Source organism: Nelumbo nucifera, chromosome 1 (assembly GCF_055504915.1).
Source record: "Nelumbo nucifera cultivar China Antique chromosome 1, China Antique-T2T, whole genome shotgun sequence".
Classification (NCBI taxonomy): domain Eukaryota; kingdom Viridiplantae; phylum Streptophyta; class Magnoliopsida; order Proteales; family Nelumbonaceae; genus Nelumbo; species Nelumbo nucifera.
Window position 1 is genome coordinate 151693492 of NC_142649.1, and position 16293 is coordinate 151709784.

Consider the following 16293-nt stretch of genomic DNA (forward strand, 5'->3'; position numbering starts at 1 on the left):
TTGAAAGTTTGGATAGTAGATTGTTATATTTTAAAAGTTTGAATATTAAATTATCACATTTTAAAATTTAGATACCAAATTATCAACAGGGTAATAATCAGGAATTTTTCCTTTTAAGTTAAAGCGCTAATTCGCTGACTAGTATTTGTCGCAAAGTGAAAATTAAAATTCATGGGATCTTTGTCGCAAATAGAAGTTCAGGAGTAATTGTCACAAACCCCATACCAGGGCCCTTTCTAAGTTTACCCTTTTTAATTTTTTTTTTTCTCTCCGGCTCCGTGATTTTCTTTTGCTATGACCCCGATACTCTTTTAGCTTCTCTCCATAGTTGGGAACTTGGGATTCCTCACTCTTCGGTCGGATCAACAAGCGTAACCCTTCTCCGAAAACCCAAACATTCTAGACTGAAAATTCTTTTCTTTCTCATTCATTTCAACCCTTATCTGTGTTTCTCAATCACCAACACAACGATCAAGTTTTTCTTTGGGAAATGACCTCCGTCTTTCTATTTTGATTGGAGTTACAATTTTCATTTATTCTCCAGGGGAGAATTGACCTCTTTTCATCGCATCTACCATTCGGGAAATGCTCTCCGCTAGTTAATTCAAGATGAAGCTGAAGAGGAGGAGGGTTTTAGAAGTGGTATTGGAATTCTCAATACAAGTTGTCGTCTTTTATTCCTTAATTTTCATGATATCAGTATTTAAGTCGAATGGAATATTTGGTTAGGGCCCTTTTTTTTGAGCCAATTGCTTAGTTCGACCCTGTTCATAGCATCCAAGTACATTTTATGGCTTTGCTTGATTAGGAAGTGATTTTGTTGCTCTGCTCATCGAATGTTGGACAGTAAATATTGGGTCTGTTTTCGTTAACAAAAATTTGCTTCCCGTTGTTACTTAATTTGACCCTCATGCATGCTTTATTGTTGTTTTTCTTCTACTTTTGATTAAAAACTGGGAGTGTTAAGCCAGTATTCACTAATTTGAACTTCTGCTATTCAAATGTAGTTTGCTACTCATGGCAGGTCAGTTCAAGATTAATTTTGAAAATTAAAAGTGGCAGCTTTCAATATTGATATCTAAATATTGTTGTTTGGGTGCCAATGATGAGTGGAATCTAATAATAATTGACGTGGAACTCAATTATTACTGTGAAAAGTTTGTGTGAATTGTCTTCAAAATCACCCATAAAAGGAAATAGATAGAAAAAAAACAGAAAAATTCAATTATTCATTTCAACCCCCTAAATCATATATTGTAGTCTAGTGACCACTTGGGAAATTCTAAGGTATACTTAAAACCTAGACGGTTGAATGCTTATGAGCATGACACAAGACTACAAGGTTTTATGAGATCAAGGCCTTTATTTGGAATAATATATAACACATTGTATTGTGGTCTCTGAGAAATTATTATTTTTTAATTGGTGTCATTCGTAGGAACTTAGGAGTGGCTCCAATAAGTGATAAAACGAGAGAAAGTAGACTAAGATGGTTTGGGCATGTGCATGGAAGACCATCAACGACACCCACAAGGAGTGATCTGATACAAGTTGAAAGGGGCTAGAAGGGCATGGGGTAGACCAAAAAGGACATGGCCAGACGGGGTAGAAGTAGTAAGAAATGATTTAAAAGCCAATAATTTAACAATGGATATGGCATTAAACAGTATGGACTGGTGAAACATGATTCATATAGCTGACCCCATATGGTTGGGATAAGGCTTGCATGACAATGATGAATGGTGTCTCCAAAAAACTTTATATCCTATAGTACTCATGATCATGGTTCAAAAGTTCGATATGATACACCCTGTATCAGGTATATCATATTGTATCGTATCGGTAGCTTGTTGATATGTGAAATACAGGTCTTTTGGGGTCAAACCCCATTTGAGGGGGTAGGCATGCCTTGAGCCAACCCCTCTGAAAAAGTTTTGATAAAAAAAAAAAAACTAAAAAAATAGAGTGGGGTTCAAAGTACTGATACACCCCTTCCACCCTATCAGGGTGTATCGATACTTTGAACCTTACTCGTGATCTTCTCATTCCAGTCACTTTTCTCATAAAAAAAAAGAAAACGGCAAAATAAAAAGGATAAAAGGTTTGGTTGCAAATTACAAGCGACCACTGTTTTCCACATGTAGAGAAAAAAATGGAACAAGTCAGTGCAAATTTGAATCCAAAACCAGGATTTTTTTTCCCATTTCTTTATCAGCTCTGACATTGAAGCAAAAACATAACAATGATCTGGCCTGTTCCCATCATATTAAGAACCTTAAATTTTTCCTCTCAAAACATGGCAAATCATCATATCTCAAAGACAACAATATTTTTATTGGTAATAAAAAAGTTTATTAGAAACAAAAAGAATACAAGAGAAAGGAAGGTGACCAGCAGTCACCCGAAGGAAGAAAAGAGAAAAAACGCCAGATTCAAATAAAACCTAACCTGCCCCAATAAAGCAAACCTTTAGCACTCACAACATTCTATCAAGGAAAGAATCATACTGCAATCCCTCAAAATAGATAACATGAAATAGTGACACTTCAAAATATATCATGAAGGAGAAATTTGTATAACTTCAAACCAAAAGATCTGTGATTACTCCATGCTGCCAGCTTGATTAATCTCAACTTCTTTAAACCTTCTGCTAACTTTCTTAACTCTCTTCACCTTTTTGACCGGCCCAATTCCAAAAGGACTGCCTTTCAACCTAGCAAACACTTTTGAAACTTGGACAGGGTGATGATTATTCCTGTTTCTAAAATGGTAGCTGCAGTGATCAATCTGATTTCAGACTGGGTCCTTAGTCTTCCAGATTTTGACAAAGTATCCAAAGCTGATTTGTTGGAAAGATTCTGGAATACCTTTGATTTACAGCCTTGTAATGAAGAATCCTTTTCAATTTGACTTCTAGTGTGTATTTGGTGTGTCAACTTGATAACCAATGGTGTTTAAATGTAATTCTTTTTTTTTTTTTCAATTTAATGAATTTTTTCTTGATCCTTCAAAAAAATGATTATTCCTGTTTCTAAAATGCTTAACTGCCTTTGAAAAATTATTCATGTTCTTCTGATTATCATTGATTCTTTCTAGTTTCAACACCACAGTTTTTTGTAAGAGTCTGATGGACAACTTCAGCTCCTTCCTCAGATGTAACATCCCCTTCTGGAATGACTGGAAACAAACTACCCCAAATCCCATTATGATTTGAAGAAGAGTTAACCAAATCAGTGTCCAAATCTTTTTTTTTTTTGTTTCAATAATTTTTTTTTCTTTTATCTTCAAAAAAAAAAGTGTCCAAATCTACCTTCTCCTTATGCTTCAAAGGAAAAATTTCTTCTAGCTTCTTGAAAGTTTTCCTTGGAAATTCAAAATGTAATCCCAAGGTTTTTCTCACCTCCACCTTAATATTTATCACTTTCTCTAAATCCATAGCAGTCTCACAAGAAAAAAAATCTAAATCTATAGATCTACCAATTTCATGAGTCTTATCCATAACTACCCCTTCATCATTTGAAACATCTTTCTCTGCAATTTCAATAGTATTTTAAATTATATTAATTTCAGTATTTAAAAAAACTAGTATAATAAGTATTTAATAAAGCAATATTCATTTAAAATTATTAACTAAAGAAGGCTATAATTTTATATGATAAAAATTTAAGATAGAGAATAAGTAAAAGAGAAAAAGAACAAGGGTTGAACCACTATTTTATTTAACATAACAGAGAGAATAAAAAAGAACAAAAGAAAAATAAATATATAATAGAATGTATTAACACACATTTAAGTAAAGATATAACCATAATAATGATATTATAATAGATCGCCTGTCTTGTATTTTTGTCGCCTAGGGAGGTGCATAGTTGCTCGGATAGGCACTTTGTTGCTATAAGTCAAGGCATTCAAGTGAGGCATCCGACCAAGGGCACCTTATCACCTAGGTGCACATCTCAAGGAATCGTTCAACCTAAAAGCTTAAGTTGTTAGGCGAGGTCCTTGAATAGGTTTTTATTCTATAACATGCTCCCTTACGTGGAATTCTATTGGGCTTAAAGCATAGACAAGCATAGGTCCACCCATACCTTGTGCTGAAATTTCATTAGTTATAATGGGGGTGACAAGGTTTGAACACTATACCACTTGATCAAACAGGCTCTGATACCAAGAAGAAAAATATAAACAGAAAAAATAGAAGAAATTAAGAGTTTGAAAATGGAAGAGAAGAAGAAAGGATTCAGACCTAGAGAAGAAGAAGAGATGGAAGAATAAAAGGGTTACAAGAAGAGAGTTGATCATGAATCTCTCTCCAGCCACTGATAAAAAAAATCTCTCTCCAGCCCAATCTAATTGTATTTATTAAACTTAATTTTTTGTACAAAGACAAAAACACCCTTAGTAGGGTGGCTGCACACTTAAACATAACATAATAGTGGGGAGACAAATTTGGAAAAGTCTTTAACAGAAAAAAAGGTTGACGGGGAGGGACTCAGAGATTGAAGAAGGAAAAGGGGACAGGGTAGGGGAGAGGGAAGAGTGCCAAGAGGAGGAGAGGGGGGGGGGAGGCGGACGGAGGAAGAGGAAAAGATAAATGAGACACAGGAAAAAGTGAATCTAATCCAAGATGGGGAGGTGGTAATCAACACTCTTGTCGAGAGGGAAGTGACAGTGGGAAAGTCCTTGGGTTTGTTCTTCTGGAGAGGGGTGGAGTTTGCAAGGAGAGCCTTTGAACAATTTGAGAAAGATAAGAGAGAGGAGAAAATTAGAAGACAGGAGAGAAGGGAATTAAGCAGAGGGTGGGATGAGGAGGAGCTGTTGGGGGAGGATATGTGAAGGGCCAGAGACTGTCTTCTTCAAGGAGTGAAGGAAGAGGACAGGAAGGAAAAAAGTGCTGAGCTGGAATGTAAGGGGTCTGAGAGAGAGTAACAGAAGGGCAACAGTGAGAAATATGATCAGTAGACTTTGTCCTGAGGTGGTTTTGCTCCAAGAGAGAAAGCTGGAAGCTTTTAACATTGGTGTGATGGAGGAAATTTGGGGCAGGAACAGTGGGGATTGGGTGGGGTTGAATGCTGAGGGACTGTCAGGGGGTTTACTCACTCTGTGGGATTCAGGGGTTTTCAAAAAGGTTGGTGAAAAGGTGGGTAAGATCTCAATTTCAGTATGTTTGAAGGAGGTAAATGGGGACTGGTTATGGGGTGCAACAAATGTTTATGGGCCAAATTCAGAAGGGGAAAGGATCGAGTTCTGGGAGGAGTTGGAAAGGCTGAGAGGGATCGGGGGGGGGGGGGGGGTAGGGACAGGAGGATAAGCGTGGGGATGAGGAGGTTTGGGGAGGTCATAAGCAGGTTTGAACTTATTGATCCACCTTTGTGTGGGGGGAGATTCACATGGTCAAACGGGCAGGTGGCGGAAATTCTTAGAAGATTGGGTAGATTCTTGTTTTCAGGGGATTGAGTGGAGTATGTGGGGGAGGTGGTGCAAGAGGTGCTCACATCAAGCATGTTGGATTATAGACCTGTGTTGTTGAGAAGTTTTGGTGCTATAAACGGGGTAAAGCCCTTCAGATTCGAGAATGTTTGGTTACATGAACCAAATTTCTTGGCATGGGCAGAGGAAAAGTGAAAAAATATGCATGTGAAGGGTTTAGCTGGCCACAAGCTGGTGAGAAAACTGTAACTTTTGAAAGAAGAGTTGAGAAGTAGGAGGCCGGAGGTGTTGGGGGGGAGAGGAGTGCAGAGAAAAGGAGGTTTTGGAAGGGCTGGAGATGGGTGGCTCTAGGAAGCTTGGAGCCTAAAAAGTTAAGCGACTTTTCTGTTAACTGGCTGGAAAGAGAGATAGAGATTGAAGAGGTCAGAGAAGCTCTGAAAAAGATAAATGGGGATAAAGCCCCAGGGCCGGATGGCTTTAACTTCAATTTTGTCAAGGCTGGTTGGAGTTTTTTGGAGGAGGATTTCTTTCAAATGATCAAGGAATTCTGTGGCACAAAAGAAATTGACAGGAGAATCAATGCCACTTTCCTTACGCTGATTCAAAAGAGAGATGGAGCAGTGAACATAAAAGATTTCAGGCCAATAAGCCTGATTAGCAACCCTTACAGACTTTTGGCTAAGGTGCTGTCCAGAAGGTTGATGGGAATGATCCATGAGGTGGTGGGAGAAACCCAAATGGCTTTCGTGGAAGGGAGGCAAATTCTGGATGGAGTTTTGGTGGCCAGTAATTGCATTGATTCCGGGTTAAGGAGCGGGAGACTGGGGCTGGTGTGTAAAATTGACATTGAGAAGGCCTACAACCATGTGGAATGGGGTTTCTTGGAAGAGATGTAAAGGCTCATGGGGTTTGGGGAGAAATGAAGAAGCTGGATGTTTGCTTGTATATTCTCTGTATCATTTTCTTTACTTCTCAATGGGGTCTCTTTGGAGTTCTTTCACGCCTCTAGAGGGCTTTGACAAGGGGAACCAATTTCCCCGCTGCTGTTTGTGTTAGTGAGGGAAGTGCTGAATCTGCTAATGGTCAAGGCTTCCCAACTGGGTTGGGTTTGTAAACAGGTAGAAGAAGGGTTCGGCCAGAAGAGAAAAGTCTCACTACCCAGCCGACCCACTTTGTATTTATAATGTATAAGCTGAATTACAAAACACAGTATTGTCCCTCATTAAAGATGGGACACATAACTTAAACTTCAATAAAACAGATTATTCACTCTCAATTAGATAGACAAAAGACCAAAATTACCCTTGTACTGTTGACTCTAACACCCCCTCAAGCTGGAGAATATGTCATATAGTCCCAGCTAGACCTGTTCATGGGATGGGTAGCCCGACAACTTGACCCGACCCGGTTGGCACCCCGGTTGGGCTAGGACAAGTAGTTACACCCACGGGCCTGACCTCAGGCCCAAAACACCAAGCCCGGTTGTGTTTCGGGCTGGGCTCGGGATTTGTCAAAAAAGCCCGGCCTGACCCGACTAATTTATATAATATTTATTATAATATATATTAATAATTTAATATATACATTTTTTTTTATTTTTTTCTTTATACTTTCTCTCTCTCCTCTCTCTGCTTAGTCGCTTCAGCGATAGTAGTGGCATGATCTTTAGACTTCAGTCTCGAGCCCAAGCCCGGGCTTCGGGCTTTTTATGAGGGCCGGACTTGGCCTAAGTTGTAGGCCCGATGGTCGGGCTAGGCTTGGGCTCGGGCTCGGGCCTTAAAAAATCTGTTAATGAAGAGTGAAAGCCTGGGCCGAGCTAGTCCCAGCTTGTCACATATGTAATCTACTCTACCCCGAGACAACCCCTTTGTAAATAGATTTGCCCATTGGTTTCTTGGACTCACATGAGCTGTAGTTATCACTCTACCGATCACTTTTTCTCTTACAAAGTGGCAGCTAACTTCAATATGCTTTGTTCTCTCATGGAAGACTGGATTAGAAGAAATGTGTACAACGACTTGATTATCACAATATAACCTCATGGGTTTGTCAATTGAGAACCCCATCTCTTGTAACAAATTCTTCATCCATACTAGTTCACATGTAGTATGAGCCATAGCCCTGTACTCAGCTTCTACACTGCTTCTTGCCACCACTGTTTGTTTCTTGCTCTTCCAAGTTACCATATTGCCACCAAGGAAGGTACAATATCCTGTAGTTGACCTTTTGTCTGACACAAAACCAGCCCAATCAACATCTGTATGCCCTTCTATCTCAAGAGTTCCTCCACTTTTGTATAACAAATCACGACTTGGAGCACCCTTCAGATACCTAACTATCCTTAGAACTGCTTCCCAGTGTAGAACCTGAGGATGTTGCATAAACTGACTTTCCATACTTACAACAAATGATATATCTGGTCGTGTGATAATCAGATAGTTCAATTTTCCCACCAACCTCCTGTACCTTCTAGGATCATCAAACTCTTCCCCTGCATCAATACTCAACTTAGCATTAGGTTCCATAGGTGTTTCGGCTGGTTTGGCACCTAACAACCCTGTTTCTTCAAGTAGGTCAAGGACATATTTCCTTTGACACAAGTTAATCCCATGCCTTGGCACCTAACAAGAACCACGGGAAGGGGGTCCTCAACTGGAATAGGAAGTGGAACCACAAGAGCAGGATAAGGAACCTCAGTACTCGAGAAAAATGAGACTAACTCAAAGAAAGTGACACCTGAACACACAGAGGATCGATTAGAGCTAGGGTTATAACACTTATACCCTTTTTGGGTCTTGGAATATCCAAGGAAGATGCATTTGGTAGTACGTGCATCTAACTTGTCTAAACCAGGTCCTAAATTCTAAACAAAGCAAACACAACCAAAGACTCTAGGAGTAAGAGGGAATGAAGAAAGAGTAGGGAACAAGACCGAGAAAGGTGATTGACTTCTAAGGATGGACATAGGCATCCGATTGATGAGGAAACATGATGTCAGAACAACATCACTCCAAAAACGCTTTGGAACATTCATATCAAGCACAATGGACCGAGCGGTTTCAAGTAAGTGTCAATTTTAACGTTCAACCACTCCATTCTGTTGTGGGGTATAAGAACAAGAAGTTTGATGAATTATCCCGTGATGCTCTAAGTATTCTTGAAATGGTGTTAGGTGTATTCTTTTGCATTATCTGAGCGGAGAATTTTAACATGAACACCAAATTGGGTATGTATTTCAGCATAAAATTTTTGAAAAATAGAGAACAATTCACTTCGATCTTTCATAAGAGAGCCATGTCATCCTTGAAAAGTCATCAACAAAAATTACAAAATACTTATAACCATTGTATGACACCACTTTATTTGGACCCCAAACATCTGAATGAACTAAAGAAAAAGGACTCAACACACGACTATCTACTCTTGGACTAAAAGAGACTCTATGGTGTTTCCCAAGCTGACATGACTCACAATCCAACGATGGAAGATGACTTGAGGACGAAACTAACAACTTCAGAGCCTTGAGAGATGGATGACCAAGTCTGCAGTGCCACTGGAGAGGAGTAAGAGATGACTGAAAGGCTACTGGTGGGCCACCACCATCAAGGTAATACAATCCACCTGCCTCATGCCCTCCACCAATCTTCATCCCCGTCTTGAGATCCTGAAACACACAAGAAGAGGGATAAAAGGTTATAGAACAATTAAGTGACTTGGTTAATCTACTAACAAACATAAGGTTAAAAGGGAACTTGGGTACATATAAACAGAGGATAAAGATAAGGAGGTAAGATCAACATCACCAATACTACAAATAAGAGAGGTGGAACAGTTAACAATGGTAACCGTTTTGGATGTAGAAGATTGAGAAAGTGAAGAAAACACATTTGGAGTCCCAGACATATGATCCGAGGCTCCAGAGTCAATGATCCAGTGTGAGGGTTTGGAAGCCAAGCAAGCCATACCTGAATGGGCAAGAGTAGTTGTATTCTGCTGAGAGGATGTCTGAAGGAACTTCTCATATACCTCACGTGGTACACTCAACATTTCCTTCCCAGAAGCACTAGTGGATGTGGAGGGGGTCTGATCAGTCTGTTGGTTTTCACTAACTGTACCACTACCACTAGTCACACTATGGTTAGCCCAAGTGTTGGGTGGACCATATAAATCATAACAAAAATTAATAGTATGTCCCTCTAATCCACAATATGTGCATTTTCTAGTTCCATTACTCATTCCTCTACTACGACCTCCCCCTGACTCTCGACCTCCACTGCGGCCACTAGAACGATTAAACATAGGGCCACCTCGGTTTCCTGGAAACCCACGGCCACCACTTCCACCACCTCTATTTCCACGACATCCCCCTCTAGCCACCACAAAACCAGATCTGTTCGAGAGAGAAGACTTTGTAGAATCAATAGAAATCCTCCGAAGATGGGCAAACACTTCTTCAAGAGAGGGGAGAGCAGACCCTCCCAGTATTTGTGCTTGAACAGGTTCATATTTAGCCTTCAGACCCACTAGAAACCTTGTCACATCAAGTTGCTCTCGTTGTTGTTGCTGAACTTGAACATCTGGTGTCAGAGGATGATATACATTAAACTCATTACGGAGATTTCTCATGCTTGCATAGTATTCCTCCAAGCTTTGGTTACCCTACTTCGAATTAAAGTACTCTTGGTAAAGCTGATATACTCTAGTGGTATTATCTTGGCTGGAATAAAGTTTCTTGGCATGGTCCTAGATTTCCTTAGCTGTATCCAAGAACATAAAATTCACACTAATTTTAGGTTTCATGCTATTCCACAACCAGGTTATAATCTGTGCACCCTCCTATTCCCAATCACTAAACCCTAGAGAATCAGAGGGGGGTTTCTCCTCTCTCACATGTTTTACCTTTTTTTGGCTTTTAAAAACACCTCCACAGATTTGGCCCATGGCACATAGTTCTTGTTATGGTCCCGCGCGTAGGATCCCATCACGGGCCGGTCCACGGTGCGAATGCCCTGCCTTCCCTTGCGTGCAGACCCTATTGCGGGACTGAATGGGTGATTTGTCCAAGAGACCACCCGAACTCTCCTCACTCTTTTCTTGGCTGAAAAACTGAATCCTTTATTTTAATTCGTAGCTCCTTAAATAGGAGATTACAGAAGAGAATCCCTTGTTGGATTCGGCTAGGCTAGGGTAATCCAACTTAAACTAAAACTTCTAATTACCTACTCCTAATGGTAACACAATTCCTACTTAAGAAGATAAAATAAGACAAGGATAAGGGATAGGATAAGATAAGGGATAGGGATAAGATAAGGATAAGGTAAGCTGGCGACGAGTTGGCTTGACGTGTCCAGATAAGGGTGGGCCCACCCCTATGTGTGGGCCCCGCTCTGCTGCTGCTGCCGGGTGCGTGCGCGTGGCTCATGGTTCCGTTGCCGCGCGGTGCGTGCGCGCAGTGCTGCTGCCGCGCAGTGCGTGCGCGTGGCTCATGGTGCCGCTGCCGTGCGGTGCCGGGCGTGTGCGTGGTACGTGCTGCCGTGCAGTGCGTGCGGTGCGCGCTGCTGCCTGGCGGTGCGTGCTGCGCGCCATGGTGCCGCTGCCGTGCAGTGTCGGGTGGGTGCGCGCTGCTGCCTGGCGGTGCGTACTGCGCGCCATGGTGCCGCTGCTGTGCGGCGCTGCCAGGCGGTGCCTGCTGCTGTGTGGCCTGCCGTGCGTGCTGCTGCCTATGACTGCTCCGCAGTGCACTACCGGATGGTGTGCCCATAACAGTTCTCACCTTTCAACTTAATTGAGGTCATTTGAACATTTAAGTAATTAGGAGAAATCATAACACCTGCCTTATTGTCACTACCATCTCCAGTTGATGCCATCCCATTAGGAGAGGTCATTCTACCATTCAGCACCACATCACACACTACTCAACAAAATATAATTATGACCACACTGCTGCTGTCATGAATTCAGCATTCGAAAACCCTACTTTCAACTCACATATCCAGGTATGAACAGAATGAAAAGAGGTTCATATGCATACCTACCAATCCACACTGCCACATAAATGAAATCCAAACCAAAAGGAAGCAGCCGCAGTCCACTACTAGCCGAATAGGAATTTCTGTTCAAACCTGTCCACAGCCAGCCCTCTTCGTACCATCAAATAGAGGGTATTTAGTAAACCACCACAACGATCACCACCACAGCAACTGGAGGCATATTTACCTCCAAGAACGAACTTCCAATCTGTCTAAGAGATATTCAAAAAAAATCTGATATGGCGGCGATCCCAGGAAGACGAAGGAAGATGAGAGAAGATTTAAAAATCGAACTGGTTTCTTATTGCTCTGATACCATGTAAATAGGTAGATTAATCCTATTCAGTTCTAGGTTCGAAGTATGTAAGAAGAAGAAGAGGAGGAGAAGAAGGGTTCGGCTAGAAGAGAAAAGTCTCACTACCCAGCCGACCCACTTTGTATTTATAATGTATAAGCTGAATTACAAAAGACAGTATTGTCCCTCATTAAAAATGGGACACATAACTTAAACTTGAATAAAACAGACTATTCACTCTCAATTAGATAGACAAAAGACCAAAATACCCTTGTACTGTCGACTCTAACAGGGTTGAAGGCTTCAAAGTGGGTGATGAGGGTCCTTGTATTTCTCATCTTCAATATTCTGATGACACTCTCATTTTCTTGGATGCTTCAGTCGACCAGGTGCTGAACCTTGGGGCTATTCTGTCTAACTTCAAGATGCTCACAGGACTGAAAGTGAATCTAGCTAAGAGCTCTTTGATTGGGGTGGGGGAAATAGGGAGGGAGGAGCTGGAGCAGTTTGCTATGGTGTTTGAATGTCAGTTAGGGGAACTGCCATTTCAGTATCTGGGTCTTTCAGTAGGGTCTAAAACTTCTGCAACAGTAATTTGGAGGCTGGTAGTTGAAAGAGTGGAGAAAATGCTGGAGAGCTGGAAAGCAAAGTATCTGTCTCTGGGGGGCAGAATCACATTAGTAAGAAGTGTTCTCTCCAGCCTACTGACTTATTACCTCTCTTTACTCAAGATTCCAGCAAAGGTGGCAGAAAAAATTGAGAAGTTACAGAGGGATTTTTTTTTTTTTTTGTGGGAAGGAGCAGGGGGAGTAAAGAAATACCATTTGGTTAATTGGGGAAAGGTGTGCAGGCCAAAAAGGGAAGGGGGTTTGGGAATTAGGAGGGTAAAGGTTTTCAACAAGGCCCTTTTGGGTAAATGGCTGTGGAGGTTTGGGTTGGAGAGGGTCTCTTTGGAGGAGGATACTAGCTGAGAAATATGGGTTGGTGAGGTTTGGCTGGGAATCAAGGGAGGTTTCAAATTCTTATGGTGTGAGTGTTTGGAAAGGAATTATGCACTTCAATCAAGTGTTTAGATCTTCAGTTAAATTTAAGGTATGTGATGGATCAAGGATAAGATTTTGGGAGGATGAGTGGTGTGCAGCAGGAAAACTTTGTGAGGCATGCCCAAAGCTGTACAAGTTGACTGAACATCAAGTCAAGGTAGCCCACTGTTTTGAACTGGGGGAGGGTGACCAGATTGTATGGTGCCCCAAGTTCACAAGACCTTTGCTGGACCGGGAGGTAGTAGAATGTGTTTAGCTGTTGGAAATACTTCAGAAAGTTGAAGTATCTCCCACAATGAGGGATGGATTGTGGTGGAAAGAGTCCAGGAATGGGGTGTTTACTGTAAAGTCTTTCTACATGGCGTTGGTGAAGGATCAGCTGAACTCAGATCAAGTAGAGGGGATTTGGGGGAACCTAGTTCCTCCCAGAGTGAAAGCTTTCGTTTGGTTAGTGGCCTTGGACAACATACTTACTGTTGACCATCTAAAGAGCAGAGGGATTTCCCTGGAAAATGTCTGCATATTATGTTGGGAGAGCGAAGAAAATGTCTTTCATCTGTTCTACTCTTGCAAGACAGCAAAGGTCATTTGGAGTTTCTATTTTTCTTATTTGGGGTGAGTGTTTTCCAGCCTAGCTCTACAGCAGAAATATTCTCTTCCTGGCCAAACTTAAACAGCACCAGGAAAGCAAGGATAGTGTGGAGCTGCATTCCTTTTGCAGTGTGCTGGGTTCTTTGGAATGAAGGAAATAGAAGGCTTTTTGAAGACAGTTCAAAGAACACTGAAACTCTAGTTGCTTTGGTTGGGAAGCTAGTAGCGGATTGGGTTTGGGTGCCACCAGAATTTAATCAAATCAGCAGATCTGAAATGGGGAGGAACTTTTGGAATATTCTAGAAATTCAGCGGTTGTAATTTGGATTGTTGTCTGCTCTTATTAACAGTTAGTTTGTTGTGTGAGCAGTGGTGACACCTTGTCACCATTTGGATTGTACTCTTCTTTTTTTTTTTTTAATAAATTTTCATTTACTCTTCAAGAAAAGCCATCAAATAATAGGCTATTAGACCAATTAAACAAAGGCCCACTAAACAAGAATGAAGAAAAGAATAATCATAAGAAAAGAACCAAGATCGGCTCAACAACAATATTCTATATGTTAGATAATATGTGAATAACTTCTACATTCTTTTAATAGACATGCTATTTACACACAACCTGGGTGTGTGATGCCCTTTGTGCTTTATGGCCTAAGCCCTAGGTTGTAAGTGCCAAGTAGCCACTTTTGGTAGCAGTGTTTTTAATCTATACCCTTGTTATTTTGCTTAAAAATTTTCTATTTTGTTTGTGGTTCCTTTATTATTCATTTTTTGGTTGAAAATGTGGAATTTCATAACCATTAGGTTAGTTAGAATAGGAAAGGATGAAGGATGCACAGTGAACATTCGTTAAGTTTTATAAACTTGTAAACTTCCTTGCTTCCTAAATATTAGGTTTTTTGTTTTTCCTTATTTTTTTTCTTTGTTTGAAAGAAGGTTACTGTGCAGAATATATTAGATCCAAACAGAGTCAAAATCAGTATTTCCCTTCATGCGTGCATTTTATGCCTTTGGAATGGAGAATCAGCTGAGCACCTCCTTCACTGCCTGGAGACGGGGAGAACAGCTGGGTAACTCCCAAGCACATTGTGGACTTTTTTTGGTAGTGGCAGGGTAGAGGCCGGAAGAAGAGGAAAAAACTTACTGATGTATTGTTGTACATGCTGTGTTGGTGGGGGGGGGGGGGAGAAAGAAATAATTTGATATTTGAAAACAAATCCAGATCCTTTGAAGACTCGATTTCTCATATAACTTGTGTAACTTATGGGCAACTAACTCTGTGGACTTTAAAGGAATCTTGGTGCGTGATTTTCAAAGGATTATGGTTGAGTTTCTGTGCTCCTCTCCATTAATCAGCCTCACTCTGGGTCCTTTTTTTTTGAAAGGCAGTAAAAAGTATATTGTATTATATCTATAAAAGAAGGTGAGACACCCTCAGTGAGGGGATTTACAAAATGCTATGCAGAAAAGACATTGTATATACAAAAGAACCCCACAACCCTTAGAAAATAATAGAGAGCCAATCAGGTCCTCACTGAAAGATTCTAGTGGATCCTTGTTATCATATTGCAATGGAAATTAAAATAAAATTAAAAAATCTTGAATAACCAAGATCATGCCCATGGAATCAAATTGCTTGAATGACCAAGAATCTTGAATAACTATTAGCACTTCTGTCGCATGATCATGCCCATGGAATCAGTGGGACTTTAATTTGTAGTTTGTTTGGATTTCTTTTATAATTTGTTCTATTGAATGGATGACTCCTACATTCAAGAAATGAGTGTAGCTGAGATTAGGATGTTGAGATGGATGAGTGGCCTGACTAGAAAGGACAGGATCAGAAAACAACACATTAGAGAGAACATGGGAGTAGCTCTAGTTAGGCAAATGAAGGAAAATCAACTGAGATGGTTTAGTCATGTGCATAGACGATAAATGACTACACAAGTGAGGAGTCATTTGATGCAAGCAGAAGGCTCTAAAATATCAAAGGGAAGACCAAATAAAGCATGAATCTAGATTGATAAAGAGTGATTGAAGGACTTGCAATTTGACAGAAAACATAGCTTTTGATAGAACACAATGGCGGGACAGGATTTGTGTAGCTGACCCTAAATAGTTGGGATTAAGGTCAAGTTGAGTTGAGTTTCTGCAATGTTTTAAGATAAATCTAATGTGTGGCACATGTCTTCCTATGTATTTCCAGTTTCAAACACTTGCAAGAACAACTTTAGGTACATGTGAAATGCCTGTTTGTATCTAAACTGCTATATTAAATTGTATTTTTGTGTAGTTAGTGTTGCAATACCTACTAAATTTATTTGTTTTTTAATTATTTGATTATTTATGAAAAGTTTAAGGATATTGATTATAGTTGCTTGGAAGCTGATTTTGAATGAACTTATGGGGCTAAAATATGAACATTTCACAAGAAATTTGGAGAGAGTAATTTTTAGTATACAAGTCTTTATACATGTGTATAGATGTTTGTGGTTTTTGTTTCTTTTACCATGTAATTCTGTAAATTGCTGCAGTTTCTCTCTTTTTGGCATAACAATGCAGTACTTTATTATCCAAAAAGCAATTTTCTAACATCTGGTTTAGTATTTTTTGAGAAATTGTATCATGCAAAATGACAGGTTGGTGATATCTTTGTTTTATCAAGATGAGCTCTTTGTGATTCACGGGGTTTGCAATCATTAGAAATATAACAATCTTGAATGTTCTTTCTTTGGTTTCAGCCTCCAAAAATCAGATCGTTTATTAACAATGTTACTGCTGTTCCACTTGAGAATATAGAAGAACCTCTAAAAGGTTTTATTTGGGAGTTTGATAAGGTGTGATTTGATCCTTTTCTCTACGATTTTATGGCTGCTGACATAAAATTTGTATAATGATT

General features: G+C 40.2%; 1 protein-coding gene across 8 annotated transcripts in view; it reads left to right on the plus strand.

Moving 5' to 3' along the window:
* The first annotated feature begins 348 nt into the window (after nt 1-348).
* The window catches only part of LOC104587890 (E3 ubiquitin-protein ligase UPL1-like), a 45995-nt gene continuing 30050 nt past the window's right edge, over nt 349-16293 (plus strand). For all 8 annotated transcript variants that reach the window (XM_010245652.3, XM_010245653.3, XM_088894730.1 and 5 more), the window contains exons 1-2: nt 349-642; nt 16136-16231. In XM_010245652.3, the coding sequence (XP_010243954.1) occupies nt 610-642; nt 16136-16231 (129 nt within the window). In that variant the 5' untranslated portion in view covers nt 349-609. The remainder of the gene's footprint in view (nt 643-16135; nt 16232-16293) is intronic.